This window comes from Theobroma cacao, chromosome 9 (genome assembly GCF_000208745.1).
Source record: "Theobroma cacao cultivar B97-61/B2 chromosome 9, Criollo_cocoa_genome_V2, whole genome shotgun sequence".
NCBI lineage: Eukaryota > Viridiplantae > Streptophyta > Magnoliopsida > Malvales > Malvaceae > Theobroma > Theobroma cacao.
Window position 1 is genome coordinate 1,235,358 of NC_030858.1, and position 27,437 is coordinate 1,262,794.

Sequence of the window (27,437 nt, forward strand, 5' to 3'; positions counted from 1 at the left end):
CCTGTATCATGAGTCTGAGAAAATGGAGAAGACAGATGAATCATAGTTATAAGGAAACTTATGAAATATGGAGAAACAGCATTTCTTCATTGATGCTTTGTTCACAAATGTGGATGGAAAACATAATTTCATGCCTAGGGAAAAAGATTGCACAAATCTCACAAGAAAAAGAAAGAATCATACAAAATGAGCCTTGTGAGGGGCACTCATTTGCCCAACAATTAGAAGAGAAATATATAACCAGCAAACCCATTGCTCTCATGCATCATCATCATCATCATTTATCTGCAAATCAGCAAAAGGAGACAATTTCCACGATCAGCATAAGCTAACACATGATTCCCATAATCTGGTACAAAAGCCATAATCAGGCCTCAGCCATGCATGGACAATATTTACGTACATACATACATACATATATATATATATATATATACACTGTTTGATTACACAATGTAATAATACCTTAATAACAGCCATCTACTTCACGTGGCTCCACAAGAATATAAAGCGGCTTTCCATCGAGCCTACGCTGTCCCTGAAAGGGATTACAATCATAAAAAGAGAATCAAATCCATGCACCTAATCAATCCTACTTTACCAGGGAAACAGGGGGTTAAAACTATCACATTCTGTCTTTCTAAAAACAAGGGTAAAACTCCAAAGTTTTTATCCTTGTCTCCGACAAACACAAAATGTACAGAGAAATCCCCCAATTCATCACAATACTTTTTTTTTCTGAATGAGTGAAATAAACAAGATGAAGGAAAACATTGGAATGGGGAAGGGATTACCTGGACCTCGCGGAGCCCGATAACGCAAGCGCATTCAACCACTTCAGCTCCAACACGTTCTATTGAAACAAGTAAAACCTCATGTTTAAGCACAATTTTTGTGAGTAAAGCTGGAATTATCAGCAGCAGGAAGCAAAGCGTTTTACCTAGGAGTCGTATGGCTGCTGACAGAGTTCCCCCTGTTGCTACCAGGTCATCGATTACTATAGCACGTTCTCCCGGGTGAACAGCTTCAACGTGCATCTCCAAACAGTCAGTTCCATACTCCAGCTCGTAAGCTTCAGCAATTACTTCACCTATATATACATACAAAATCCAAAATGCATGAAGAAAGAATGCTGAAAAGATTAAAAACACAAACCCAATCACGGATGGAGTCCATTTTTCAATTATTGTGATGAGAAGGGCATGCACTTAGTCTCTATGGATAGAGAGATTCATACCCACAAAAATGACAGCAATTAATATTTAATACTACCATAAGATCAAAATCTACTTTTGCAATTTGTTTTCTGTGTTACTGACATTCAGATGATACTACTACTAATACTTTTTTTATTTACTGAAATATGTAATGCTGATCGTGATGAGGTCATGCCTGAATGATTGACAGCACAAAAACAGTCTTTCCATATTAATTACAGTTTTTTTTTTTACTCAAAGCCACCCCCACCCACCCTTGACCAGTTGGATAGCAACTCCTTTCAATCATTTCAATTGATTTTCCTCCTTCCCCCAAATGACATGTACTTTGAATCCACATGCCTCTCCTAACTTTATTTAAAAAAAAAAAAGAAAGGAAAATGGATGGATCGGGTTAAATGCATTAACAATGAGGTTTTTCACTTTATTGAATATCGACAAAAGAGGAAAAGTATAATTAAGCAGCAGCAGCAGCACTATCTCCATTCTTACGCTTGAAACCCCTTTCTAACATGGTACCTGGTAACTTTTTGGGTTTCCGAAGAGGAACAAACTTTGCACCAATGGCCAAGGCAATGGATGGACCAAACATGAATCCTCTGGCTTCAACTCCTGCAAGATGAAAAAATTTTGCAAACCATGAGATTGAGTGCTGAGAAATGAAGGGGAGAAACGAAAACCATGAAACAAACCCAAGCTGGAGAACAGGGCGGGGATTGATTAGAAGCAAACCTAGGAAAGGACAAAATGTTTTATGTAAATGTAAAGATTCGAAGGCTTCTTCCCGAACGGAAAAACAGAAAATTGGAGAATAAGTAATGGCGCAAACATGCACATGAGAAGAAAAACGTTGGTTCTTGAAGAACAGGGGATTGATTTTCATATGATGTAGCAGCTGAAACAGGAGAGAATGAGTCCCCGAAATGAACAAAAATCAATATCAGACAATAAAGTCTAAAAAAAAAAAACACTGACAGAAAACACGGAAACAAAATGCTGGGTGTTAACCATTTCAGAAACAGAGAAGAAGGAAGAGAGTGTTTGAGAAGGAAGGGACAAAACACACTGTACCAGCAACGACAGAAACACCCATGTCTCTGTAGCGATCGACAAAGATGTCGACGGTATCCTTGAACGCCTTGTGATCCAGCAACAACGTTGTTATGTCCTGGAACATAATCCCTGTTTACCAAACAAACACAAAAAAGTTGCTCAAACAAATGAAATCCCAACCCAAAACAAAGAAGCCAAACAAAAAAAAAAAAAAAAAAAAACCTTGTTTTGGGAAGTGAGGAACCACCCTAATGGCATCAGATATGGCTTGAAGCCTTGGGTCTCCTTTCAGTCCGTTCTCCGCTGCAAACATTCTTTCTTTCTTCCCCTAACTCTAGTTTTTTTTTTTTTTGTTTTCCCTTTCCTTCCTCTGCTTTCTTTCTCTTCAATGGCTCAAACTCAAACTCTATTTATAACAAGGATTTCTGCTCAGAAAAGATTTATCTTGGGGTCCCCCTCTGTCTCTCTACCTCTCTGTTAAGCAATGAATCAGACTCTTTTAAGGGAAGGGAAGGTGGGGGTTTTGGATTTTCCCTCCTAAAAACTGAACTGAAAGATCAAATCTTTCTCTCCTCCCTATTGTTTATACGTGAGAGAGATAGAAGGTAAGCGCATTAAATACTATAATCTTTTGTCTATTTATGTTGGCCAGACCAAAGCACCATTGCTCCGAGGCAATGTTTTACTCTTGTCACGCTGTCTTAAAGCACGTGTGCCACACGCTTCACGCATAACCCATGCTCCCATTAAATTCGCCGAGATGGGTAGTAAATACAGAGTATTGATAATGGTAATGAAAACGGATTCTTTCTTTGGATTTTTACACATTCATGGCAATTCCCAATCTGAATTCCATATTTATTGCCCTTAACATCAACCTGTCATTCTTCCTCGCATATCTAGCTCCATTTACAATTCAATTCTTCCAATTTTTTTTTTTCAATTTCAAATTATGAATTTGCATTTGAAACCAACCTTTTTCCTTTATAACACTTAAATTCAAAATGCAAAATGCAAATAAATATATAAAATTTATGTTTATTAAAATTTTTATATTTAATATATTATCAATGTATTTTACCCTTACATGTCATTAAATCACATGATATCTTTTTATAAATATGTAAAGACAAAAATTCAGAACAAAATTAAATTTTAATTATAGTTCTTTAGACAATATATCGATTTGTATGTTAAAATTTTATTTTATACAATCTTACGTATGCAATTTTTTTAATTACATTTTATTGATAATACTCTTAAAAATTTATAAATTACAATCAAATTTATAAAAATGTTATAAAAAAGGTATTATTAAAAATATATTTAATAACGTATTTTAAAAATGTATTTATCTTGTTGATAATATTTAATTTATTAATAATATAGAAATTTATTTATACATAAACAAAGCATCTAATATAAATTTTTTTGTCAAATATAATGAGTTAAAAAAATAAAGGTTAAAAAATGGAGTTTCCATGACATCATCAACAAAGAGTTTTGGTCATTTGGACAAATCGTTGTCCTACCATTTTTTCTGTCTTCCCTTTTGGCATGTCTGCCACCGAAGAAAGTGGGAAGCTCTCAGCCGGTACGACCACTATTTTGGCTTTCTCTTTTTCCTCCTCCTTCGAACACTAAAAAAAAAAAAAAAACTCAAACTTTACTCCATTTGACAATAGTCAACCCCTTGCCACCCCCTATTTGCTTTGCTGACGCCACGCGCCGGGAGATGAAAGTAGGATTAGCTAAATGTAATCTCAAGTAGAAGATCTAATTTCTGGATGTCTGCACTGCTCAGTGTATCTAAGGCTCTTAAAACCAAGGTTTTGTTTGTTTTGTTTTTTATTTTTTTTTGTATTTTCTTTTCCCACAATCTAAAAAGGAAGATTCTATGGAATTACCGATTCACGGCCCGATGTATTAAAAGCAACATTACTTGTTTTTTTCTCGTTTGAAACGAACAAACAAACGCAGCCTTAAAATCTTTCCTTTTCCTTATCCAACTTGTCTGAAAATGACGTGGCAATTTGATCTAGTATTATAATAGCAATAATAGTGTACTACCTTAAATGGAATCGCCACTGTAACTTTTTCTTCCCCGCCATGCCTACCCCCGGCCATGGCTCAGTCTTTTGAGAAGAACGAGGTAAGGGTAGTTTGGTCATTTGGAACAAATTGACGGCTACTGATTGGCAGAGAATCATGCAGCAGAAGATTTTTCAGATTTTGGGAGGTGGTCCCCAAGGTGGCGGTCCCTCTCTCTCTCTTGCTTCATTTTTTTTTTTTTGGTTCTTTCTCACAGCCTGGTGACCCGGCAAGTTAGCTATCACGAATGAGATGAGATGGGCCGTACACGTGGAGTGATGGAGGGATCTCAGCAGCCTTTGATGTGGGGCTCTAGAACAGTGGGGTTTATCGAAGCAACGGTGGAACGCTGCCACGTAGATAGATTGGTAATCTAGGTGCTTGTCTTTTCCTCAATTGACCATATATTGTTACTTTAATATCGAGGGCCCCAGTGGTAGATACGGAAGACGTCATAATATACAGAATTACTTTCCCCCGTTCTCAATCCATGCTCGTTTTTCACAAACTCCACATGAAAAACGAATGACTGGTTGAATATATAATAAAGATTTAATTTGATGTATCATACATAGCATTTATATATTATTGGTGCATTTAAATTTTATTATTTTATTAATAAATAAATTTAAAAATTAGTTAATTGTGTTTATTGCTATTGTATAAATATTATACAATAATTCACATAATATAAACTCGTATTTCTATATAAAATTGTATTTAATGTAATACATATATAAATTTTATAATTTATTAGTGAATCAAATGTTGTTATCTTATTAATAAATAAATTTTAAAAAATAAATACTCATAAATTAAAATATAAAATTTATATTTACTGTAATATCTATGTATAAATTCTATACATTACTTGTAAATCAAATGTTATTTTCTTATTAATAAATAAATTTTAAAAAATCAACACTCATAAATGAAATATATTTATTTAAAAATCTTTTAAAATTTTATTTTCTACATTTATGAGATATCACAAATACTATAAACAATCACTTGATCAAATATAAATTCTTAAAAAATTATTTATGAAAGGATTTTAATGTTATTTTTTTATATAATTAGAAAAGTCAAATACTAAGGTGCTATTTGAATAATATAAAATTATGGTATAGTATTAGCAAAAATTATAAAACAAAAAAAAAAACAAATTCACGTGCACGTGCATGTTTTCTAGTAGTGCTTCACGTTTTCACCAAAATATTGCGTAGTGGCATGTGGGTGAACGCGCCGGGGAATAGGCGTGGTGCCGCAGTTTTATTTGACGGACCCACAAAAATAAAAATTAACGTACGAGATTTACTGTTCATGGGCACGCGAGTGTACTCTAGAAACATGATAACATGATCATTAACGCTTTTGAGTTTTTGATAGACCAGACCACACCGCCCTTTCTCTCTCTCTCTCAAACACATCTTTTTGATTCGTTCTCACAAAAAAATTTATCCCCATGTTTTTCCAAACCCCCTCCACGCTCCTGATCTCCCCATCTCCATCTCCACCGTCCATTTTCATCATGCGTGATCTGCAACCTTTATACCTTTTATTTTTCTTCTCTTTTTTACATCTTCACGCAAAGTCAAAGGCATATACGTGAGCTTTGATCCGATGTGCTTCGCCCTTTCATTCACCACCACGTGTCCATTTTCCGGAACCTACCCATATCGGAAATTTTAGTGGCATCGGAACAACACTATTTAAAGTTTTGGAATTTTCCTCCTCTTAAACACACAGAAAAAAAAAAGGCCAAATTAATTTTGTCTTTGCTTCGAAATTGTTGTGTCGGTACGTGTCACTACTAATCATTAATTTTAATTTATAAATTATTAAAAATATTAAATAAAACATAATTTAAAAATAAAAATAAAACATATTTTTTTACAAAAGATTAAGTTCGTGTTACAAAACATTACAATTGATAAACAATCATTAATTAAAATATTATTTTTTATTTTTATACTCATATAACATTAATGTATTATCGACATAAACGTGAAAATTACATGTGATATTATATTATATCATTATCTACTATAATATTTCAACATATCACATGAAATAAATGACAATTGATATTTTAATAAATAATAATTAGTTAACTGTTAATTATAAATGTCTATTTGATTAAAAAATATATATAAAATTTTAATTGAGAGTAATATAAAAAATAAAACTTTTGTTAAATTATGTCTTGATTTTTTAATTTTTTACTTTTTTTCATATAAAAAATGTGTCATGATTTAATTTCTTTTTACTTTCCAAAGCAAAATAAATAGTAGTAATAGATTTAACATCTCAAATAGTTTATCCTAATGTTTTCATCTATGTGTTTGCATTTAAAAGGTCAACATATGTCTTGTTTGCACGTTAAGATCGACATATTTGTTCAACGTCGGGCACAACAAAACAAAAATATTACATCCTTGCAAAAATTTTCTTCACAAGTGTTTTCCAATTTCGACTTTGTAGCTAGGTTGACTCTAAAACATTTTCGTAATCTGATTTTCGATTCTCATTGTTGTCGACATGATATTTAGTACAAATTTCGTAACGATTTTTTTGCATACGAGTGAATAGAAATGATCATTCGATCAGTTTGATTAGTTTTATTTTAAAATTTTCCTAACCAAAATATAAAAAAAAAAACTCTTATAAAAAAATAAAAATAAAAATCAATCAAATCATACCTTAAAATTGAAAACAGTTAAAACCAATTTACATTTTTTTATATATTTTTTAAAAATTTGTTAATGATCAAATTTTTATCAATTCAATTATAAAATTAAAAAATCGTAAATTGATCAAAATAGTAGAATAAATGATCTCTTATGATCAAATAATATCAAAATCAGAAAATTAAATCAAATTAACTAAATTCAATAATTTTTTATCAGTTTGATTTGCACCCCTAAATGCTCATCAATGATACCTTCCTTTTTTTTTAATATGTTTGGGACCCATAAATAGAAGCTTGAACTAATTACATTGACAAGTATCTAAAACAAATAAACAAATATTATATTATTGATAATATTTACATATTTAAAAAAAATTCAAATTTTCAATCAATTTAATTATAAATTTTATTTACATATATTTTAAAAAAAGATTAATGAACAAATTTTTGATCAATTCAATTATAAATTTTAATACATATTAAAACAGTCGAAAAACTACCTCTCTCAATTGATTAATATCTAAATCGAAAAACCAAATCAAATTAAGTAAATCCGATCAATTATTTTGTTTTGCACGGAAAAATGTAATGTGAATGAATATTTCGTTTTTTTATTTATTTAAAAATAAATAAATAAATAAATATGTGTTGGGACCCCCAAACAGAAGCGTGATCTAATTACATTGACAAGTATCCAAAAATATAATTGGGCATGGACCTCGTACCACCCAAAGTTTATCTGTTAGAGATTGACAAAGATATGATTAAAAATACCTAACCTCAACTAAATCTTCACCAACACTTTACAGCTTATCATCACCCATGCACCTACTTTAGCTGTTTCTTTGTTTTATCCTCTTAATAATAAAATAAAAATAATAATATTTCGTTGATGTGTGAATTGCTTAGAGAAACAAAAGAGATTTCCTAAGCTGATTTCCTCATCGTATCATTACAGCTTTGCGGACAATGATGTTTTTTCAAGCATAAGTCATGATCGTGACTATGATATTATGCTCTTCTTTGTAATAACACGATCCATTGGCTTTCAGCCAAATTTCAATATTTCCAGCTTTTTTGTCTTTGTCTGAGTACGGTTTTTTTAATTTTTTTTTCCCGTCAAAATGTTTAAATACTATTTGAAAGAGGAAAATGTGTTTGAAAAAAATTGCATTGGATACTTAATTTTTTTGATTTTTTAGACGTGATTACGTAATTGTTAATGTTATCGAGTCACATCATATATTATATTGACAAAAAATATCAATTGATATTCAATTCGAAAACAGTTAATTTTTCATTAAAATTAAAAATTTACATGAACATAAATCAAGAACAAAAAAAAAAAAAAATCAAAATCGACTGAAGTTTTATGTTTCTTAAATAAAATTATTATGTTGAGCCCGGAACTTTATAGGTGGGCTGAGGCCATTATTTCCAAATATAGACATGGGCTAGGTTGCCTACCGTTTAGATGGTGGAGGGGATCCGCAATGTATGTAGGTCCATGCTCTTAGAACCCAAAGGAATGGACAAAAGAGCTACCCTGAATGATTACAAATGACAAAGGATAAATTAATTAATAAATTAAATACTCAGATGTTTAAATTTAATAATATATATTTAAATTTAAATATTGTAAATATGACATCCATTCAAGTTGAAACCTCTTAGCTTATGTTGTGTTCAGCTGTAAGTATGAGAAATACAACATGTCTAGACAGGTGGCATTAGGTATCAACCCATAATTCATAATGGAACAATGTGATTCACATAAACAAAAAGCCTACTTCACATCACAAAGTGTGAAGGTCACGTGAAGAGAAAAAAACTAAAGCCTCACTTTTTCCAATCCATGGCCAAGAATTTGCCACAGCCCTTCTCCCCTGTGAACCCAAAACTCCTCAAGAATTTGGCATCCAATGGGGTTTTCAATCGATCCGTCCGGGTCCAGACAGATGCCACGGTGTTTGTCTTGTTCTTCTTCTTCCCATGGTCTAAGCCATTACACGTGTCATCCTCTCACACTTCCACCTAGTACGGGGGAAATCGCACGTAGGCAGTAAGGCTTCCGTTTAATTATCCGGAAACCCAAAAGTTTCATTTTCGGTGCAAGTTAGCGAGTGGCGTAGATTCGTGTTGTGTGTTTGCTAAAGTAAGCCTCTGTCCTTCTCTCTTTTCGGCTTTTTCCCTCCATTCCTATCCATTGCTCCATCATCAAGTCACGTCCCCGTTCGAGCTAGGAACACCGCATCTTTTCCTGTCGATGTTCATCAAAGATGAGCTTTCTGTTAATCGAGGGGATTAAAGGGTTGGTTTTGGTTCAAGTAAATTAAGATTAGGGAATGTGCTGCTCTTGAGCTAAAACATGGGCTTCTCCGCTGCTCTTCGTCCCAATCTTTCAGTTACCTCTTCTCTTCATTGTAGCAAGGTGCTCTCTCAATCTCTCAATCTCCTTTCTGTTTTTGGGTTATTTAGATTTTGATTTATATCCATCCAGATGATTTGTTCTGTAATTTTTTGTTCTCCAGAATAAAGAATAATAATAAATGATGGAGAATCTTGGGGTTGTTGCTTTTCTAATTTCTTATCAATTTTCAGTTTTAATCTCTTTCTTCAATTATCAGAAGAAAAAGAACTATTAATAATAAGTCAATTATTTCACATATTCTAGAATTTAAAGCTAATTTTTATGTTTATTTATAGCTCGGAGTCTTGGATCCAGTGATTTCCATCTTTGCCAAGCTTAATCAATGTTTCTTTGGGCTAGACTATACTGGTAAAATCAGTAAATTGACCAAGGAAATGATGGCAAAAATTGTTGTAGATTTCATTGGAAGAAAAATGGGGTTTTAGATTTGTTTACTGTTTCCCAAGTGAATGACTAATTATTTATAGTTTGAGCTATGTTTATGCAGTTATCCTCGCGGCCAACGCGTGATTGGAAACAGAAGAGGCTACCTCTTTTGGCAGTGACAAAAAGAAGAGGCTATTCTCTGTTTATTGTCAAATCTATCATAAATAGCAGCAAGTCAAGCGTTAATGACAATGGGGCAACTGAACCTGCGAGAATTCTTCTTGAGAGATTGTTTGCACAGTCCCAGAAACTTGAACAAGGAATGAGTAGAGATGGTCAACCGCCTAAGGATTTTCACCTGTTTCTTAACCTTGAGACTCTGGAGTCTGATCTGCAGGCTGCTTTGACAGCCTTAAAGCAAAAGGAAGATGATCTACAGGATGCGGAAAGAATGGTTGTATTGGAACAAAGTCAACTAACCCGTGCAAAGGACGAGTTGGAGCAACGGGAGAAAGAAATTGCTGCTGCATCTTCTAAGCGTGAAAAGCTGGAAGAGGAGCTAAAGCAGGCAAATCTTGCATTTGCTTCTCAAGTCGGTCAGATAGAAGATTTGAAGCTTCAGCTTAAAGAACGAGACAAAGAGATTGCTGCTGCACAATCGGCACTCTCTGTGAAAGAAGATGAAATGGATAGAATGAGGAATGAAATGGTGAAGAAGAGCGAGGAAGCTGCCAAGATTGAATCTGAACTTAAATCCAAGTCTCAGCTCCTGAATGAAGCTAATGAGGTTTTGAAGAAACAAAAAATTGAGCTTCAAGGACTCAAAGAAGCAATTCGAGAGAAAGATAAGCAGTTAGAAACTTCTATGACTCTTAGGAAACTTGAAGAGGAGAAGCTGAAAGCTGCTGAGGCTAAATTGCAGCAGCAGACAATGGAGTGGCTATTAGCGCAAGAAGAATTGAAGAAACTGGCAGAAGAAGCATCTAGACACACAGGAGAAGCTAATGAAACCTTTGAAGATTTCAGAAGAGTGAAGCAGCTACTTTCTGATGTTAGGTCTCAGTTGGTTTCTTCTCAGAAATCTCTGGCATCGTCCAGGCAGCAAATGGCACAACAAGAACAGTTATTGGAAAAGCAACTTGAAGAGCTTGAAGAACAGAAGAGAAGTGTTGCATCATACATGGAAAGTTTGAAAAATGCCCAGATAGAAGTTGAGAGTGAGAGAGTGAAGCTTAGGGTTGTGGATGCTCGAAACAAGGAGCTTGAACGGGATTTATCTGTGGAGAGGGAGCTAATAGAAGAGTTACAGGAGGAGTTGAAGAAAGAGAAATCTTCACTTCAGCAGGCTATCCAGGATGTCTCTTTTCTTCGTCAGAATTTAGAGCAGAAAAATGCTGAGTTTGGTGAAATGAGCAATGTTCTGCAAAGTAAAGAAGCAGATTTGGTGGAGGCTAAGCTCGAAATCCAGCATCTGAAATCTGAGCGGGCTTCACTTCAGCTTATCTTGGAGGAGAAAGATCTGGAACTCTCCAATGCCAGGAAGAATTTAGAGCAAGTAAATCAGGAGATTGTAGAGCTGAAGATGCTTATGAGCAGCAGAGAAAATCAGCTCATTCAAGCGGCTGCTTTATTAAAGGAGAAAGATGAACATGTTCAGAAAGTACAAGATGAGTTGAATGACACAAAGATAAAATTCTCTGAAGCTGAAACTGTGATAGAGCGAATTGCAGAACTCACGAACAGACTAGTTAGCTCTGCTAAAGATGAAGATAATAATGTGTTGAGGCCTGTTGATGATGTGAGCCATGAATTAATGCATCAGCTGGTAGATAGACCTAATGATTTCAGATTGCAGAAAAAACAGCTTGAAACAGAACTCAAATCCACCAAAGAGAGCTTAAAAGTTAAAGAAATGGAAGTTCTTGCTGCACAGAGGGCTCTCACAATAAAAGATGAGGAGCTCAAAATGGTTCTTGGGAGGCTGGAGGCAAGAGAAAAAGAAGTACAAAGGCTGAAGGAAGAAATGGTTGAAGATGCTAATGATCTAAAGAAGCTTTATGCCTTGGCACAAGAGAGAATTGGGGAGATAAGTATTGGTGATTTGGCTATTGAGAAGCTTCAACTTGAGGCAGCTCAACTGGAAATTGAAGCTGCCACTAGCGCTCTTCAGAAACTAGCTGAAATGAGCCGTGAACTCTTGAATAAAGCTAGCATGAGTGTTGAGGCTGATTCTGATACCAGTATCTTCGTGCAACGTAGTTCTGATCCCATGCTTAGCATGATTGAGAACAATGAATGTTTCACTGAGGTTCAAACAGGATTAGCCAGGCTTTCAGCTTTGACAGAGCAGCTGGTGAAAGATGCCGGAATTGTTGGTGCACAACTGCAAAGTTGAAGAAGTTCCCGACTGGATTTTGTATATAGATATTGACCTGTTTTTGCTTTCAGTGGGAGGGAGAGATAAGTGGCCTGTTCAACTAAGTAAAATTTTCGGTTGTGGGTTGGTTGTCTACTTGTACTATTTGATCATATTCTCATCCATCGTGCATATGTGAAGCCTATATATTCTTTATTTTATGCTGAGTGAAACTATAATAATGTTGCTTTATGAGGTATCTTCTGAGCAATAGTTTCTAAACTATTTATCCATTGCCCAAAAGCCCATAACATCAGCATCTCTCCCTAAGAGCAGTTCTTTTGCAAACACGCCATATTTGCGCTCTCTTTATTATCAGAGCACAATGAAGATGCAACTGTTCAAAGTATAACACTTAAATTCTAACACCTTATCATTTCCATTTTTTCCTTTTAAGTTGGACATCCAACAAGATACCATCAAAAAATCAACTAAAGGTCGAACAATATTCTGATGGAAAGAATCCAAACCAGTTGGATCATGCCCTTCACCCAGACCCTTAAACAGAGCAGATATAGACTGTAATCATCATCACAAGATTTAGATCAGCTGGTTATGTGTGTAAGCAAATAGACTGCACTAGTATATATACAACTTAGCATAAAAGATAAGATGCTCACAATAAGATGTAATTAACCATTTACCGCAGAAACTGTTTCCTACTGCAACTCAACAGAGTTAGTAAGATTGCCTTCTGGTATCTGAACTAGGCCAGGAAACTACCGAGCGGCACCTTCCCTGAAAAGGATATTTGCCACAGGCGGTGGAAGCCAAGCTGGGTTGCCAGCAGTCTGCCCATCCATATGTTGGAAATCACTCTGAATTACACTGCTCTGTCGCTTCACCTTTGACTTACTGATTCTCTTTCCAACAAAAAATCCCACCTTCATTGCTGTTAATAGACCCAATGCAACTAGAAATGGCCTCACAGCCCAGTGAAAATCCTCAAGATGTTGATACTTCTTCACCAACCCTGGACAATTGTTAAAAGAAACCACTTCCACTTCAGCTGGATCGGCCAAAAATTTGCCCACTTCCTCTCCAATGGTTAATCTACCTGGGAACTTAACAACAAGGCATCCATTTGGCAGGATCCAGCAAATTTTCCCAGTAGCCCAAATGCCTCCTCTTTTACGAGGCCAATCAAAGCGAGGGCTAAGCACGTTAGATTTCAGCCTAACAAACTGACCAACGCAGTAAGATTCTGCCATCTGAAACTCTGAAGAATTTCCCTTCCAAAGAGTTTCCAACCCGATAAACCCAACAGCAATACTTCCATCACGGTCAATGGAATGAAGAATACCTACTGGTGAGTGCCTTTTGTCTTCCTCTTTCAAGCGTATCCAGTCCCCAGCTGCTAAGCCAAGAGTGACCCTCTCCAGTGTCGAAAAATGAACTCTTATAGGGTCATGAATGCCATGAACCCTCACCAAAGCAAAACCATCATGATCCGTGATGTGTTCTAAACCCACCACGGTTCCTTCAGGGACATTCATATTTTCAGGTTTGCATGAGTTAGGTGGCTTTCTGGAACGCACAATGTCACCCACTTGCAAACGATCCTTTGAAAGAAACCACCCTGTGTAGCCAGTAAAGCTACTTAAATTGTCTGATACTGTTGTGCTCCCAAGACCTGTCCATTGCAGATCATCTTCACCTCCAATCTCTGAGCTGAGAATGTGGTTACTAGACAAAGGTATTAAGCAAGTAGGTTACTGGGGAATAAGTATAAGAACACTCAACATTGTCAGTTAAAATTAGTTGCATGACCAGCTTAAACAAATTTTCACGTGCACAATATTTTTAACTGCATATTACATAATTGTTTAGCATTTCATACTTCAGAACAACGAGGGGGGAGAAGAGAGGAAAATAAAGAGCAGGGGCCTTATTTCTATCTTAAACTTCAGAACTGAATGTATACATAGAAGGGGACCTACCTGTTAAACACCTCTAATATGTGTTTCATCAAAGGACGACTTCTGAAGTCATACTCAAAGCAGCCAATAAGAACTTTCTCAACCGGAGGAGGAAGGCCACTTGGAATAAGTGGTTTTTCCTGTTTTCTGACAACCAGATCATAAATTTCATCAGCTGATTTCCCACTCCAAGGAACAATGCCGGTGAGCATTTCCACAATGCTGCATGCAAATCCCCATGAATCAGTCTCAAATGATATTGGCCCTCTGGTTTCCGGTTGCCACTGTTCTGGAGCCATGTAATTGGGCGTTCCAAGCCTGTGTGCCATATCTGAGCTGGGCAATCTAATTCCCAGGAGCAAATATGGAATGCCAATATCTCCTAGAACTGCTTGGTCAGTGCCATTAAGAAGAAAGTTAAAGGGTTTAAGGTTAAGAACCAAGATCCCTTTTGAGTGCAATTCCGAAATTCCCTGTGCCAAATTGGTCCCATACCTGCAAACATCAGACGCACTAAACGTAAGAATTAACTCTCTTTGCTTCCTTAAGATAAAGAAAAAGGCATAATCTTCCACCTATTCCAGACTACATCACCTCAAAACACAAGGAAGTGAGAGCTTTCCTCCCTTAAGGCGAGTCATTTTATCCCCAATTGATCCTTCATAAAATTTCATAATGATACATATCTGCAAGAAAAACACAAAGAATCAATTCTTAGCAAGATAACCAACTGTCATCTGGCTAACCAAAAACACCCACATTAGCTGCAACACCCACCTTTCCATTTATAACAGAAGTTCCCTGTAGATAACAAATATTATTCACACCTTGGCACTTAGAATATAAATCATCAAACTTATCCAACAAAGTCCTCATGTCATCCTGCTTAATTGCATGCAACATCTTGATGACTACTTCATAAGACTGATCATAATCTGCAGTCGAACTATGATAAGTTGCTAACCAAACATCACCAAAGGGTCCCCTTCCAATCCTATGCCTAAGTTTCAATTTTGACGGGTCAATCCATGGAATTCTCTGACTCGAAGCCGCTACCACGGTTCTAAGTTTGTCATCATCACCTTCCAGAATCTCGTACTCAGAAAAACTGGCGGACAGAGCGTCGACAACTTTCCCAGCCATTCCTTCAACCCAACAACAACAAAAAGACAAAAAAGGCAACTTAACAAAATACCCATCGAAGGAAAACCATGCAAAAATGCTAGCTGATACTAAAACCATGAATTCTCTAAGCATCAGATTTGATCTTACAAAGTAACAAGTCTAATGGGTCTTGGTTCTGATAATCCATCACAGAGGATTCAATAGAGCCTTCTTTTCTTTAAAAAAATTACTAGTCAAAACTCTTCTTTGCAAGTAAGCTAAATGAAAACAGAAAAAGTAAAAACAACCAGCAAATAAAAAAAAAAGATATTTAAACATGAATATTCTCAATAAACTCCCTTTTTTCCTTCTTGTTTTCTCTTTATACAAGGAATCTACACTGGAGACGAGACGCTTTCTTTTCCTAAGAGAACCCAGAAAAAGAAGAAGAAGAAGATGATGATGAAAAACATGATACCCACCATATTTAGACAGTACAAGTGTTGTAGTAAACGACAACTCACCTTAATTAAGACCAAATTCGACCGGCTGAGCTACAAAGAGAGCAGTCGAATGAGGAGAGTCTTTGAGATATCGACGAATTAGAGATGGAAAAACAAGACCAACTGAAACGAGGGTGAGGGTTTTAAAAGATATTTGAAGCTAAAAATAGACAAATAATTAGAAGGAAAAAGCAAAGGAAAGTGAAGAGTGTGGGAAAGACAGAAACAGAGAAGTTAAAAAGAAGAGAAGTTGCAGAAGAAACTGTTACTTTGGAATCTAAAACGAGAGGGATGTTACAACCTCGATGAAAGTGGGCCCACAATTTGGCCTATTTACCATTTAGTCCAATCAAATATAAATTATTAGCATTATTAGATAAATAAATATTATTAATCGTTTTCATAATTAATATAAATATTTTTTATAATTTTGTTTTTTAAATAAAAAGGAATAAAAAAATGCTAAAACTTTCATTTTTAAATCGAATTGTATTTTTAATTCCTTTTTATTTAATTTGTAAATTTATGTTTGCATAGCATTGACCTTAATAAGTTAAAAAAAAAAAGAAAGTCCACGACTTTATATACTTCGAATTAAATTATTTTCGACTTGGCTTTCATTTTTCAGATTTCTTTTTCTATGAAAAGATTACTTCTAATGATTTCTTTTTTAAGAATCTCTGAATTTGAAATATGATCATATCGAGATAAGAGATTAGTGATGGTAGATTGATGGAGTCATAACAAAATTAAAAGGGATTGATTTGTTCACATAAGTTTAGCCAAATTCATTGTTATGAGTTTGTAAAATGGTACAAACATAATCACCAAGTGGCTTTGAGTATGATGATGTAACTGGACATTACATGTTCCACTTAGTTTTAAGTCAATGCCAAAAGACAAAAAGAATCATTGGGTTTTTCTTTCTCTTTTTTTTTTGTTATCTTTTATTAAATATTTCATTTATATATTTATTAATTGGGTTCTCCTTTTTATCTTCATCTGGGGCTTAAGACTGGTGTTGAGTCAGAAGAGAAGACAGCTTGTCTGTGGAAACGTCTGGGGTTGAAATCCTTGTAAGACAAGCCGATTTCACATGCTCTATTCATAGCAATGTTAATTAACAACAATTGGCCTTTGCTTGAACACAAAGCCATGAAGTTTATCAAAATACCAGCCGAACCTGCATTTTGTTTTTGAGGATATTAGCTTGTCGTGGTTTAGGGTGAGAATTAGATACAAGTACTAGTATTAAAGCTTTTTTGCCATTCATTTCCATTGAACTTCCAGAGGTAGCAGCAGAGAATACTATGTAGTCCTGAAAACTGTTCTATTCTGCCAGGTTCATTGCCTGATTTTCGATTTTCATCTAGGCATCATTGGTATCATTGATATCATTCTTAATTTCACATAAGAAGTTTGTGAAGCCGATGTTACCTTCTATGAACAGAATCTTGAGATTCTTCCAGTCAAAATAGATAATACCTTGTAAATTAGATAGACAATCAGTATCAGAGCACTCATCGTTCAAAAAAAAAAAAAATGGGAGCTGAGTGCTGTAAGGGGGCAAAATACTACATGGTGTGCACGTAGTGAGAGCCACCTCTCGAACCTGTGAGAGTCACTTTTTAAGAATTCTAACGCCTAGTGTGTGACCTTGGTTCTGTGTTCAAGGAAGATTGTGATGTCCTCCATTGGGAATTTGTCAAGATTCACTATAATCTATATGTTCAAACTTAAGCCAGCCCTTTTTTTTTTCTTCCAATTCACTCTATTTTCCTTCCTTCCTACCTTAGTGTTAAAGCCTCAAAAAGCTGTCTTTGGTCACTTAATGTGGAAGGGCATTCGTTGATGGATGATCAATAGATGAATATAAACCACCAGATCAAAAGATTCTCAGCGGAAAAACAGTTACTATATCAGAACAGTAAGCAAGGGTCTTGACATAGCCCCATCTCAGTTTTTAAAGTTTGTTTGGGACTTGAGAAAATTAACCGGTGCTTTTCCTCCCACCTACTATGGCAGAGAAATTATCTTATAAAAGAATGCAAAAATGAAAAGAAGCAAGAAGAACAAGATGGGGTTCAATAAGTACAATTCAATCTTATGATTACATATATCGATGGTTGATGTAGCTCAAAATTATATAGACATTTTTTAACTCAAAATTAAAACCAAATGGACAATGGGAATAAAGCAGATGATTAGAGAGGAAGCACCTTCTTGACAATCTCCTGACTGAGAGCAGAAATCTGGGAATCAAGTGCCTTGACGGTCTCTTCCTTTTGTTTCTCCAAATTAGCCAAAGCTTCCTGTAACTCAGCCTCAACTTTCTTCCTTCCTTCAGCCAGCTTCCCCTCAAGTTCCAACTGGGTCTCTTTCTTCATCTTGTTTAAAGCAGCTGAGATTTCAGCTCTTGCAGCTCTCATGATAGCTGTAGCCTGCTCTTCAAGCTGCTTCACTTCCTCAGAGGTGTCCTTCACGCTGGCAAGTTTCTCTTTTATGGCAGCATCTCTCTCATCCATGAATTTCCCGAGTGGGGTATAGTAGATCTTGTCAAGAGCAAACATGAGGAGCAAGAACTGAACCATCATAATCGGAAGAGTTAAGTTGAAGTCAAAAAGAGCAGCCTTCTCTATTTCCTCCGCAAGAGAAGGTGGGGCAAAGGATAAAGAGGTGGCGGTCAAGAGGGAGATGGATTTGAGAGTAGAGGAAGAAAAGGAGAGGATTTGTTGGGATTTCAAGAATTTTGGGGTGGGGATTTTTGGGAGGGAAAGTTGTTGGATTTGTTGGAGTTTGGGTTTGGAAGGAAGGGAGGAGGATGTAACTGGGACTATAGATTTTGAGGAGGCCATGATCATGATGGCCATGGCTTTTGGTGTGGTTGTTTCTGGTTTGGTAAAGCTAGGGAGGTGATGATGAGTATTTGATTGGAGAAATGTGGGATAGTGTGTTACAAATTGAAAGATGGGATCTTTTGTGTGGAGATGGGGAGTGAAATTTTTGCAGAAGGCTATCTCATCCTTCGCCACACAAATTGATGAGGCTGCGGTGGACTCTACGGGGGAAACCAGGGTGACAATCAGTTTGTGTTTCAGTTTCACACGTGCAATTGGGAATGGGGGCAAATGGGCTTTGCGTTGGGGGTCTGGAAGAGAGTTCAAATTGGGCTTACTCAAGCCTTTTTTTCTGTTCATCAGATGATGCAAAACTTGGTATGCACAAAAGGATTGAGATAAACTGATAAAAAACAAAAATTCGGCCTCAAGAATGATCCATTTTAGTGGTTCATGCTGGTGTAAGAACAGAAACTAGTACTATTTGTATTCAAAATTTTTACAAGACGTGACAGCATTTTGAGAATGTCAGGTGAAGAACAGAAACACAGCCTTAATGCTAATCCAAACCAATCCAACAGTGTCAATGATACACATTTAGTCTTCCTTCCATGTATGCTTTCGATAATAGTTTGTACTGCCCCAAAGCCGTAAGATTTTCCTAAAATTACCCAAGAAACTAGAACCATATCTTGACTGGCAAACTACGCCTTTGCGAGATCCTGTTTTTCTAAAGGTTGACATCCTTGAATATGAGGACCAACCTCTCCATAAGTGACCGAACCGGCATTCTTGTTCCACAACAATACTTGGACTTTCATCTTTGTGAGTCTGGTACCTTCCATTCTCCATATCATCGTACTCATCATCTTCTTCATCATTCTGTTCACTCCCTAAAGAGCTGGCTGAGCTTGATATTGACCTGCATATGTCGACTTGGCTCATCATTAGAGCACTATAGTTGCAAGATGAATTTTAAAGGTTTAACCACTTGAGTCTGCAAAGGAGGATATCTTAAGCGTCTGATGGTTTCAAGGTTTAACCATGCAGGTATAATATAGCCTACAACCTCCCCGTTTATGGATCGCTGTCTCATGACTTCTGCAATTCTGAGTCCCTAGTACAGAAAGCAATGCTCTCATTGGGATTCGAGTTAGTAAATAGGTCATAGAGTCCACAAATACTAACTAATTGGAGGTTTAAATGGGGCACTAATGCTTTACAAATATGAAAACAGGAAACATTGTCATTACAGTGGAAAAAGACCATTCAGCCCAAGTCAGTCTTGTTTGTGCTTGTATAAGCAGGTGCAGCAGATTTTATTTTTGTTAGCAGTGGATACTGATAATATGCTTGTAACAGGTATGCATAAAGGAAGAATAGTCGAGGTAAAAGGCCTTACAGATATGATTGTTTTCGGGCAACAATCCTTCTCTTTGATTGAATCTTTGTCATGTTATAGATGGGCGAGATATGCCTAATAAAACGAAGCTGAAGACAAAAACAAAAAGAAAAAGTCATCATGGGAATTAAAATGTTATGTCAAATTATGTGCTAAGAACAGAGGAAACATTGCTACAAACCTGATCACCATCCCTGATGCCGTAGTTTATGATACTGTCAGTGTCTGTGACCAATTTCCAACCTTCATAACACAAGGCAAAATGTCCCCAAACATGCGGCCTCCATGAAGAAGAATGCAGATTGAAATGAATCATATCACAAAAAAGCAATTCAATGTCAAGAACACATCAATACAAACGACCAAATTTTTATGAATCCATCTGTTTCTCGGGTGCAGGATGAGCACCAATTCATACAATATGGGCATAGAAATGAAACATACCACGAAATCTTTCCTGGACCTTTTGTTGGCATATGGCTAAACACATCCTGGACCGCGAGCTTGAGCTCTGCAATTGTGGCCGATTTTATAACTTCAACGTCTGCAAAACATTGAAATCAATTTCCATCAATGGAACACAAATTTCTATGGAAACAACAAGGAAAAGAAAAGAGGAGAGAAACGTACGTACCAAAGGAAGAGCCATCCAATTTGAGAACGGAGAGCTTGATGGGTTCCTCTGGAAGCTTAGAATAAGAGAAGCTTTTACGAGAGAAGCCATTGACAATCACCAGGGAAGGCAATGACGAAGAGATAGACCTCCTTGGCTTCTCCAGAGAAGCCCTTGGGGTAGAGAATTCCTCCACTTCGATTCTCAACATGCTGTCAAGAAAAAAACCCAAGGCCAAAAAAAAAAAAAGAAAAAAGAAAGGACACGAAAAACGACCAGAAGAACTCGCCGCTTTTGTGTCGGGAAAAAAACCAGCTACCGAAGGCTCAGCCCATTTTAGAGCGAGAAGGTCTATAAGAAAGAAGAAACTTTGATTCTTTGGAGAAAGCGACACGCATCTTCGATAAACGTTACGAGCTTGATTATGTCGGGGGAGATTCTCTATCAGAGAGATATTAGAGAAAACAATTGAGGATGCTTCCCTATTTTTGGCTTTCTTTGGTACTTGTTTGACGGTTAGGAAAGAGATGACAGTTTGGGAATTCTTAACGGTTTAGGCTGTCGGTTGTCATGCGCGCCATTTTTTTTTCTTGACTTCAGCTTGGCAAATGATTTTCTGACTGTTAGGCGTTTGGTTGATGAGAAAATTAGACAATTAGCTAATAAGAGAAACTTGAAACCAACCTAGCCCAAATAAAAATTAAATTAAACTTTTATCTTTTTACTTTTTTTTAAAAAATTATTTTCTCGTTTTCATGTTGTCTCTATTGGATTATGAAAAAAAAAGACAATCTATAAGATTTATTATAAATGTTATGAAATTGCACATTTTCGGATTTTAAATTTATAAATGTCGGTGTTATGCATTAAAAAGACAGTAATGAACTTGTAACGAGCATTACATATCTTAACAAGTTAACTTTTCGAAAAAAAAGTACTAAGAAATCTCATATTTTCGGATTCTAAATTTATAGATTGGAAAGAAAACAAGAATTACATACCCTAACAAGTGAACTTATCGAAAAGAAAGTAATGGTATTGTGACATTTGCTTATGTGTAAAACTAGGAAGACGAGGTGAAACCTAAAAACCAAGGTTGACCTTTCTGTAAAAGGCAACTGTTTGTTCTGTAATAAGGAGATTGACTCTCGGGATACAGAACCGAAGGAAGAAGGACTGGGATTCAGAATTCAGACTTGATCCTTGCAGCACAGAAGGAACACAAAATTTTACACCTCCCTTGCACCTGTCACAGTGGAAACCACCGTATGGGGGATGGTTGGAATTAAACTCTGATGGGGTCGACTCTATGCAATGCAACCCAGGCGTAGTAGAGAGTGGTACTGTTATTTGAGATTCTGAGGGGAACTGGGAAGGTGGAGTTTCCGGATATCAAATCATTTCAGTTTAATACATTTTCATTCGTCTTCGGACCAAAAAAAATAGACAGTACTTGTTTGTTAACCTGACCAGTCATTTCCCTACAAGCTTGTAGTAGGCATACAAACCAGAACCAACAAACCCCAGCAATTGCCCGATAACATTCAGCTGCAACAAAAACAAATTGAGTCCCATCACATGAGTGCAACTGGAAAGGAAAGTTACAATTTATGTGCCATGTTAACTCGCAGCAAGACCAAGATAAGCGTGAGCACTTACAATATCAAAGGGAAGCCCACCAAAAAGTATCCAGCCAAGTCCAATGGTAAAAAGATCCTACAACAGCACATTAACTAGCAAATCAGAGAACAAATTTGGAAACTATGTACTTGTATGTGCTTCATGACAGTAAGCATAGCAAAGAGACATCTATTGCTAATTGAATGGCATACCCTGCAAGCGGCATCTATAAATGCAAAGTCAGAAACTCGAAAACTAATAAATAATTCTTCCAAAAGTGTTTAGCATTATGGAGCTTCATTCAGATGATTCCTCAATTAAATAGGATTAGCAAGTGTAAGAGAGAAATCACAGTTCATTGTTTTTCCATGGCTGCCATATTGTCTGAGAACAATGCATGAATCAGGATTTAAGATATATTTAAACGAACCTTCAGATTGCCACAAATGGTTTGCGTGACTGCTGAATTGAGAGTTGTGTTCAAGAATATAGTGTAATTCAAGAAGAAAGCTAGAGTACAGGAAAGAATCAACACAGCCTGTCCAAAAAGGAGGGGTAAACACAACACATTGTTAAAACCTGCTTGAGTAATTTGTAGTAAAACTCAAAAAGCATTGCAACAAGAGAAGAACTGTACAGTGTTTAAGTTTTCTAAACTTCAAGAGAATTAAACCAGGCACATATAGAAGTGATGTCTATAATCCCTTAAAATTATAGAAAACAGTTAAAAAGTAATTCATTGTGGACAATTTATTAAAAGCTTTAACTGCCAGTTATAGAAAGAGTTTAAGTGCACTAAGATGTTCCAAAACAGTCCTTTTACCTTAAGCAATTCCCAGAGAGAGAAAGAAGACTAGGGAACAAAGAAGCAATTCCCAATCATAAAAATCTATACATGAATTTCCTTGAAAGAGCAGCACATACCAAAAAACCAGGTGACAAGAGGTAAGGAAAATTCATTGTAGTCTTCAAGTCGCCATGAAGAAATGTCCACAACAACAAAACTGGCCCACAGATTATACCTATTGTACAAATTCAGTTAATCTTACGTATAGCTAGGACCAAAAATTATGTTACTATAGAAGAAAAGGATATGCGATTCAAGTTGGAGCCATTAATTACCATTACACCACATAAGCCCAAAGCTATTAAGTCTACTAGATTTCCCTGACAAAAGAGGAAATATATGTAAGTACATAACAAATATGCCAAAATATTGAAGAGGAAATGTGGTTAAAAGGAAAAAGTAGAAGAAAGAAAAAGGTGAGAGTGCTACCAATGCGGGCTATGGTTGCAAGATATATTGCTGTGGTGATGTTGGCTAAGAAAACAACAGCATACCCATAGAAGTCAAATGACAAGTCCCGAGCTCCCGCAACAAATGCACCAAGAACAATCAACCCAACACTGATAACATCCTTAAAATTTTTCAGTTAAACGAAGAAATCAGAAACATGGCTATGCAAGTGAAAATTCTCTCAACATTTCCCATTGACAAACATTATGCACCTAATCCAAGGTTTTAAAAACCACCAGGTCAAATTCCCACAATTGATCAACTATATAGCTAGAAGATGGTCAAGTCACAGCAGAAGGAAGATTGGATCCTGCCATAACCACAATCTTAAACCAGAGACAAAAAGGTGGGCACAAATCATCAGATTAGCATATAAAAGATGTCTGAACACATTATCTGTAAGATGAAGCACATAATACTTATTTACTTGTTCCAATATTTTTCTTCAATATGATTCAATTTTTACAAATCTTTACTGCCATTTGCTCATATCTACCATGTGCATCAAAGAAAGGGGAACTGGATAAACTGAGCTTAGAGTTGGCTCCCACCTCTGATGGGAACACACCAAAGCTATCATAAGCCTTTCCATTGATCACCTTCAAATTTTGTATTAGCACTTATTTCATTACAAGAAAATAACCAGACAAAACTTATGCTTCAAAATCATGTAGTAGCATGCTCCTGGCAATCCAATCAAGCATAATGTAAGAAGCTTTTACAAATAAATTTCAAGAAACTTTAGCTAGAGGTATAACTAACCAGATTCCCCCAATTTTCAACAAATCACGTGTCCTATGACAACAACAGCGTGAAAGTAATCAAAGCACCAGTTACCTTCCAATTATAGACAATGTATACTTCTGTCCTGCCAGAAGAAACTCCACAAGCATTGTAAATACGACAGTAATTCGCCTCAGAGTAGTGTACATGGGAACATTGACTCCTCGAACAGACTCCACCGAGACTAGCTTTCAAGGAGAAAGAGAAACAAACCAATTTTTTCATTAGCCAAAACCAAGGACACAATAAGTAAACAATTATTCATAAAAAGAAGAATATAGTACCATGTAAAGCAAATAGGCTCCTGCAAGAGGAAGGGTGTGAATCAATGTTTTCAAGGGCACCAAACTCGTCTTGCTATCAGAAATGGTCAAAGATTCATTGTTAGAGAAAGATATAATCTTCCACCGTCTCAGCACATAGAGGAAAGAACACGAACTTATAATCTGCCAAAGAAAGAATACAAGAAATTTATCAAACAATTAAGAAACATTGAAAATGAATCATACTGCAAGTTATTGAGTCAATTTCAGGTAACAAAAATTCTCTATCTTTACCTGAAAGAGTGTAATTACATTCGCACAAGGGAAACTATAAGAAGATAAAGCTGCTTTATTGAAGAGTATCAAAAGCACTGCAAAAAAATACCCATTTTTCCATTAAAAAACAACGACCTGAACCTCTAATTAGCGCCAAATTGAACAGCTACATTACATAAACAAACAAGAATAAAAAATTGAAGAAGAAAAAGGAAAGGAAAGGGAACGTACCAGCGCAAGACATGTAAGAGACGGCAGCGTAGGCTCCTCTTTTCGACATGGCGGATCCTTTAAAGAGCATTTCGTCTCCTCTTTTCAGAAGCCGCTCTTTCTCTTCTTGCTCGTCTATCGGAGGATCCGAAATCGGAAGAACCGGGTTCTTGATGGTATTCGTCGCCATCATAGACATTTCTTTGTGCCCTCTCTCTCCCTCTCTCTCTCTCTCTCTCTCTCTTTGCTCTGTTTCTGGCTTTTTTGTTTGTTTTGAGAAGACGACTTCGACGATAGTCGTTGGGAAGGGAAGCTTCCAAGCACGGCAACGATAAAGTGCGAAGACTGATCCACAGAGTGAACTCCGAAAAACGACCGCAGCCGAGGAATTACCAACTAGGCCCAATTTCTTTGGGCTCGGTCCAAACTATTCCCAAATTTTTTGCCTACTTTAGTACAATTGAATTGGGCCGGATGCAAATCCTAATAATCAAAATTTTTAATAATAAGTATATTTAGGTATAATATCCTTTAATTTTGAAGTATTTCGATTCAAATTTGATTAAAATTCAATTATAAATACTTTATACAAATTCAATTAAAAATTAATAGTTAAAATTTAAATTCAATTATTAATACTAGTAAAAAACTTAATTCTTAATTCAAATTTTTAAAAACATATTTAGAATAAGTAGTAAACTTTAATAAATACTATATTAATTATAAGTAATTTATAAAAAAAATAGAAAATTGAAATTAATATTAAAAATTACATTTATAGTAAAATTCGAGTACTAGTATCCATAAGAATTACCCGAACCCTATTTTTACTATTTAAATCTTATTCGAATTAGATTACAAAATATCTTAATTTTATATAATTAAATAAAAAATAAAAATAATTAATTACAAAGTGTATAATTTTTTAGAAAAAAAAGGATTAGCTAATAATTCCTTAGCCCCATCCTTTTTAGGGAGACCATTTAGTGAAAAAGTCAAAAAAGGGGGCCAAAAGGGGAAGGAGCAATAATTCTCAGGATTGCTACCAATGAAATGACGTCATTCAAGTAAACACTCATTCCATTTGATGACTACCGCCCAAGGCAAGTTTCTTCCTCAGCTTCTGTTTCTTCCTTTTGATTTTAAACAGCTTTTCATTCTAGAAATAAAGGGTGTAAACCCATGTGGTTGTCATGGACATTTTGTATTTGAATTCATAACCCAGATTTTCTCATAGCTAAAGAGGAAACTGAGGGGCTCAAGGTCAAGAGTTTTTTCAGACTTTGAGGGGTTGCAGTGGGTGCAGTTATCGGATAACTAAAGAAGAGGGACGTGTTAACAGAGATGGATAGAGATTAGGATTGGTTTTGATTTGGCTGGGTGTGAATCAATGATCATGAATCATGATTATGGAATATGACTTTGTAGGGTGGAGTGTGATTAGAGGCAAAACAAAAACAAGATTAACACGAGAATTATTGTAACACAGACAAAGCAAGGATGAACCAAATGATACGCCAAAAGCCAAAAATGGGAATGATTGTTGTTTGTGCTTGGTATCCCAATACTCTCTCAGGACATTGACATCTTTGCGGCTGCTTGCTGGAAAATCAAACATTCGAATGATGAAGAACAATGAAAGAATTGAATCTCCATCATGGAAATTGGATTTTACTTGGTAATATCTTTTTGAATCTTGACTGGGAATTAAACAGGGCTAAGAAAGAAAGGAAGAAAAATGCTTGATGAAAAAGAATGGAGGGCGGGGTCGGATTCACATGGCACATTAGATGCTGCAATATGGTCACGATTACAATTGAATGAAGCCCAGCAACAAGTAAAACAGTCCCCATGGCTTAAGGGGCAGTACTATAAGCCTTAAAGATAAGGTGAGCCCACCCTTCCACCTGTACCTTCGGCAAACAGTTGAATTATGAACTAGACTTTAAATCACAACAAAGTACTCTGAATTTTGTGAAGTGTAGTCACAATCTGTTTAAGAGTTTCTTATCATCTCTGCCAGGGAAAAGGCTTTCTCCTCTCTAAATTAGCTGTTACTGCTTTGGGGGATGCTTTGATCCCTGGAAGGGGGACCTCTCTGGGAAATGGGAAAACACGAATGAATGCTTTAGGGGTACAAAAAGCAAACCCACTTGCTTTCCTGGCGTGTGGGACCTTACACCTTGCTGCAGATTGGGGAGTGATTCATTAAGGTAATTGTAACACTTTTGACTGCAATGCTTGGTTTTTAAAAATCACTGTATTGGACTGCTTTCAGGAGGCTAATTTTCCTCCCAAAACTGTGGGTTTGTCACGCTTTTAATGTGTCCTGGTTGACCATTTC

At 36.0% G+C, this 27,437-nt stretch overlaps 6 protein-coding genes across 8 annotated transcripts; 1 reads left to right on the forward strand and 5 right to left on the reverse strand.

The window, feature by feature from the left end:
* On the reverse strand, window positions 69–2,867 carry LOC18587775 (adenine phosphoribosyltransferase 5). Its single transcript, XM_007011768.2, has 7 exons — window positions 2,493–2,867; window positions 2,289–2,399; window positions 1,737–1,829; window positions 941–1,090; window positions 795–853; window positions 466–538; window positions 69–285 (listed from the first exon to the last, which is right to left on the reverse strand). The coding sequence occupies exons 1-6, from the start codon at window positions 2,581–2,583 to the stop codon at window positions 467–469; spliced, it is 576 nt and encodes a 191-aa protein (XP_007011830.1). The 5' UTR covers window positions 2,584–2,867; the 3' UTR covers window positions 69–285; window position 466.
* Window positions 8,896–12,465, forward strand: LOC18587776 (putative leucine-rich repeat-containing protein DDB_G0290503). Its single transcript, XM_007011771.2, has 2 exons — window positions 8,896–9,484; window positions 9,972–12,465. The coding sequence occupies exons 1-2, from the start codon at window positions 9,422–9,424 to the stop codon at window positions 12,243–12,245; spliced, it is 2,337 nt and encodes a 778-aa protein (XP_007011833.2). The 5' UTR covers window positions 8,896–9,421; the 3' UTR covers window positions 12,246–12,465.
* On the reverse strand, window positions 12,616–16,057 carry LOC18587777 (E3 ubiquitin-protein ligase KEG). Of its 3 annotated transcripts, XM_018127192.1 has the most exons (6): window positions 15,814–16,056; window positions 15,458–15,713; window positions 14,963–15,330; window positions 14,780–14,871; window positions 14,207–14,680; window positions 12,616–13,952 (listed from the first exon to the last, which is right to left on the reverse strand). In XM_018127192.1, the coding sequence occupies exons 3-6, from the start codon at window positions 15,326–15,328 to the stop codon at window positions 12,986–12,988; spliced, it is 1,899 nt and encodes a 632-aa protein (XP_017982681.1). In that variant the 5' UTR covers window positions 15,329–15,330; window positions 15,458–15,713; window positions 15,814–16,056; the 3' UTR covers window positions 12,616–12,985. The 3 variants fall into 3 exon arrangements, with proteins under 3 accessions (XP_017982681.1, XP_007011834.2, XP_017982680.1); XM_007011772.2 differs by lacking the exon at window positions 15,458–15,713 and having other exon boundaries at window positions 12,616–13,937; window positions 15,814–16,057; XM_018127191.1 differs by lacking the exon at window positions 15,458–15,713.
* LOC108663492 (ATP synthase subunit b', chloroplastic) lies at window positions 17,847–18,864 on the reverse strand. Its single transcript, XM_018128252.1, has one exon. It carries the CDS (start codon window positions 18,660–18,662, stop codon window positions 17,997–17,999), a length of 666 nt encoding a protein of 221 aa, XP_017983741.1. The 5' UTR covers window positions 18,663–18,864; the 3' UTR covers window positions 17,847–17,996.
* On the reverse strand, window positions 19,011–21,262 carry LOC18587778. The gene is made up of 5 exons (XM_007011775.2): window positions 20,666–21,262; window positions 20,476–20,575; window positions 20,213–20,312; window positions 20,032–20,120; window positions 19,011–19,551 (listed from the first exon to the last, which is right to left on the reverse strand). The coding sequence occupies exons 1-5, from the start codon at window positions 20,853–20,855 to the stop codon at window positions 19,227–19,229; spliced, it is 804 nt and encodes a 267-aa protein (XP_007011837.2). The 5' UTR covers window positions 20,856–21,262; the 3' UTR covers window positions 19,011–19,226.
* LOC18587779 (UDP-N-acetylglucosamine/UDP-glucose/GDP-mannose transporter) lies at window positions 21,580–25,442 on the reverse strand. The gene is made up of 10 exons (XM_007011776.2): window positions 25,115–25,442; window positions 24,902–24,978; window positions 24,629–24,790; window positions 24,399–24,532; window positions 23,541–23,671; window positions 23,387–23,431; window positions 23,189–23,286; window positions 22,695–22,802; window positions 22,304–22,360; window positions 21,580–22,192 (listed from the first exon to the last, which is right to left on the reverse strand). The coding sequence occupies exons 1-10, from the start codon at window positions 25,290–25,292 to the stop codon at window positions 22,118–22,120; spliced, it is 1,065 nt and encodes a 354-aa protein (XP_007011838.2). The 5' UTR covers window positions 25,293–25,442; the 3' UTR covers window positions 21,580–22,117.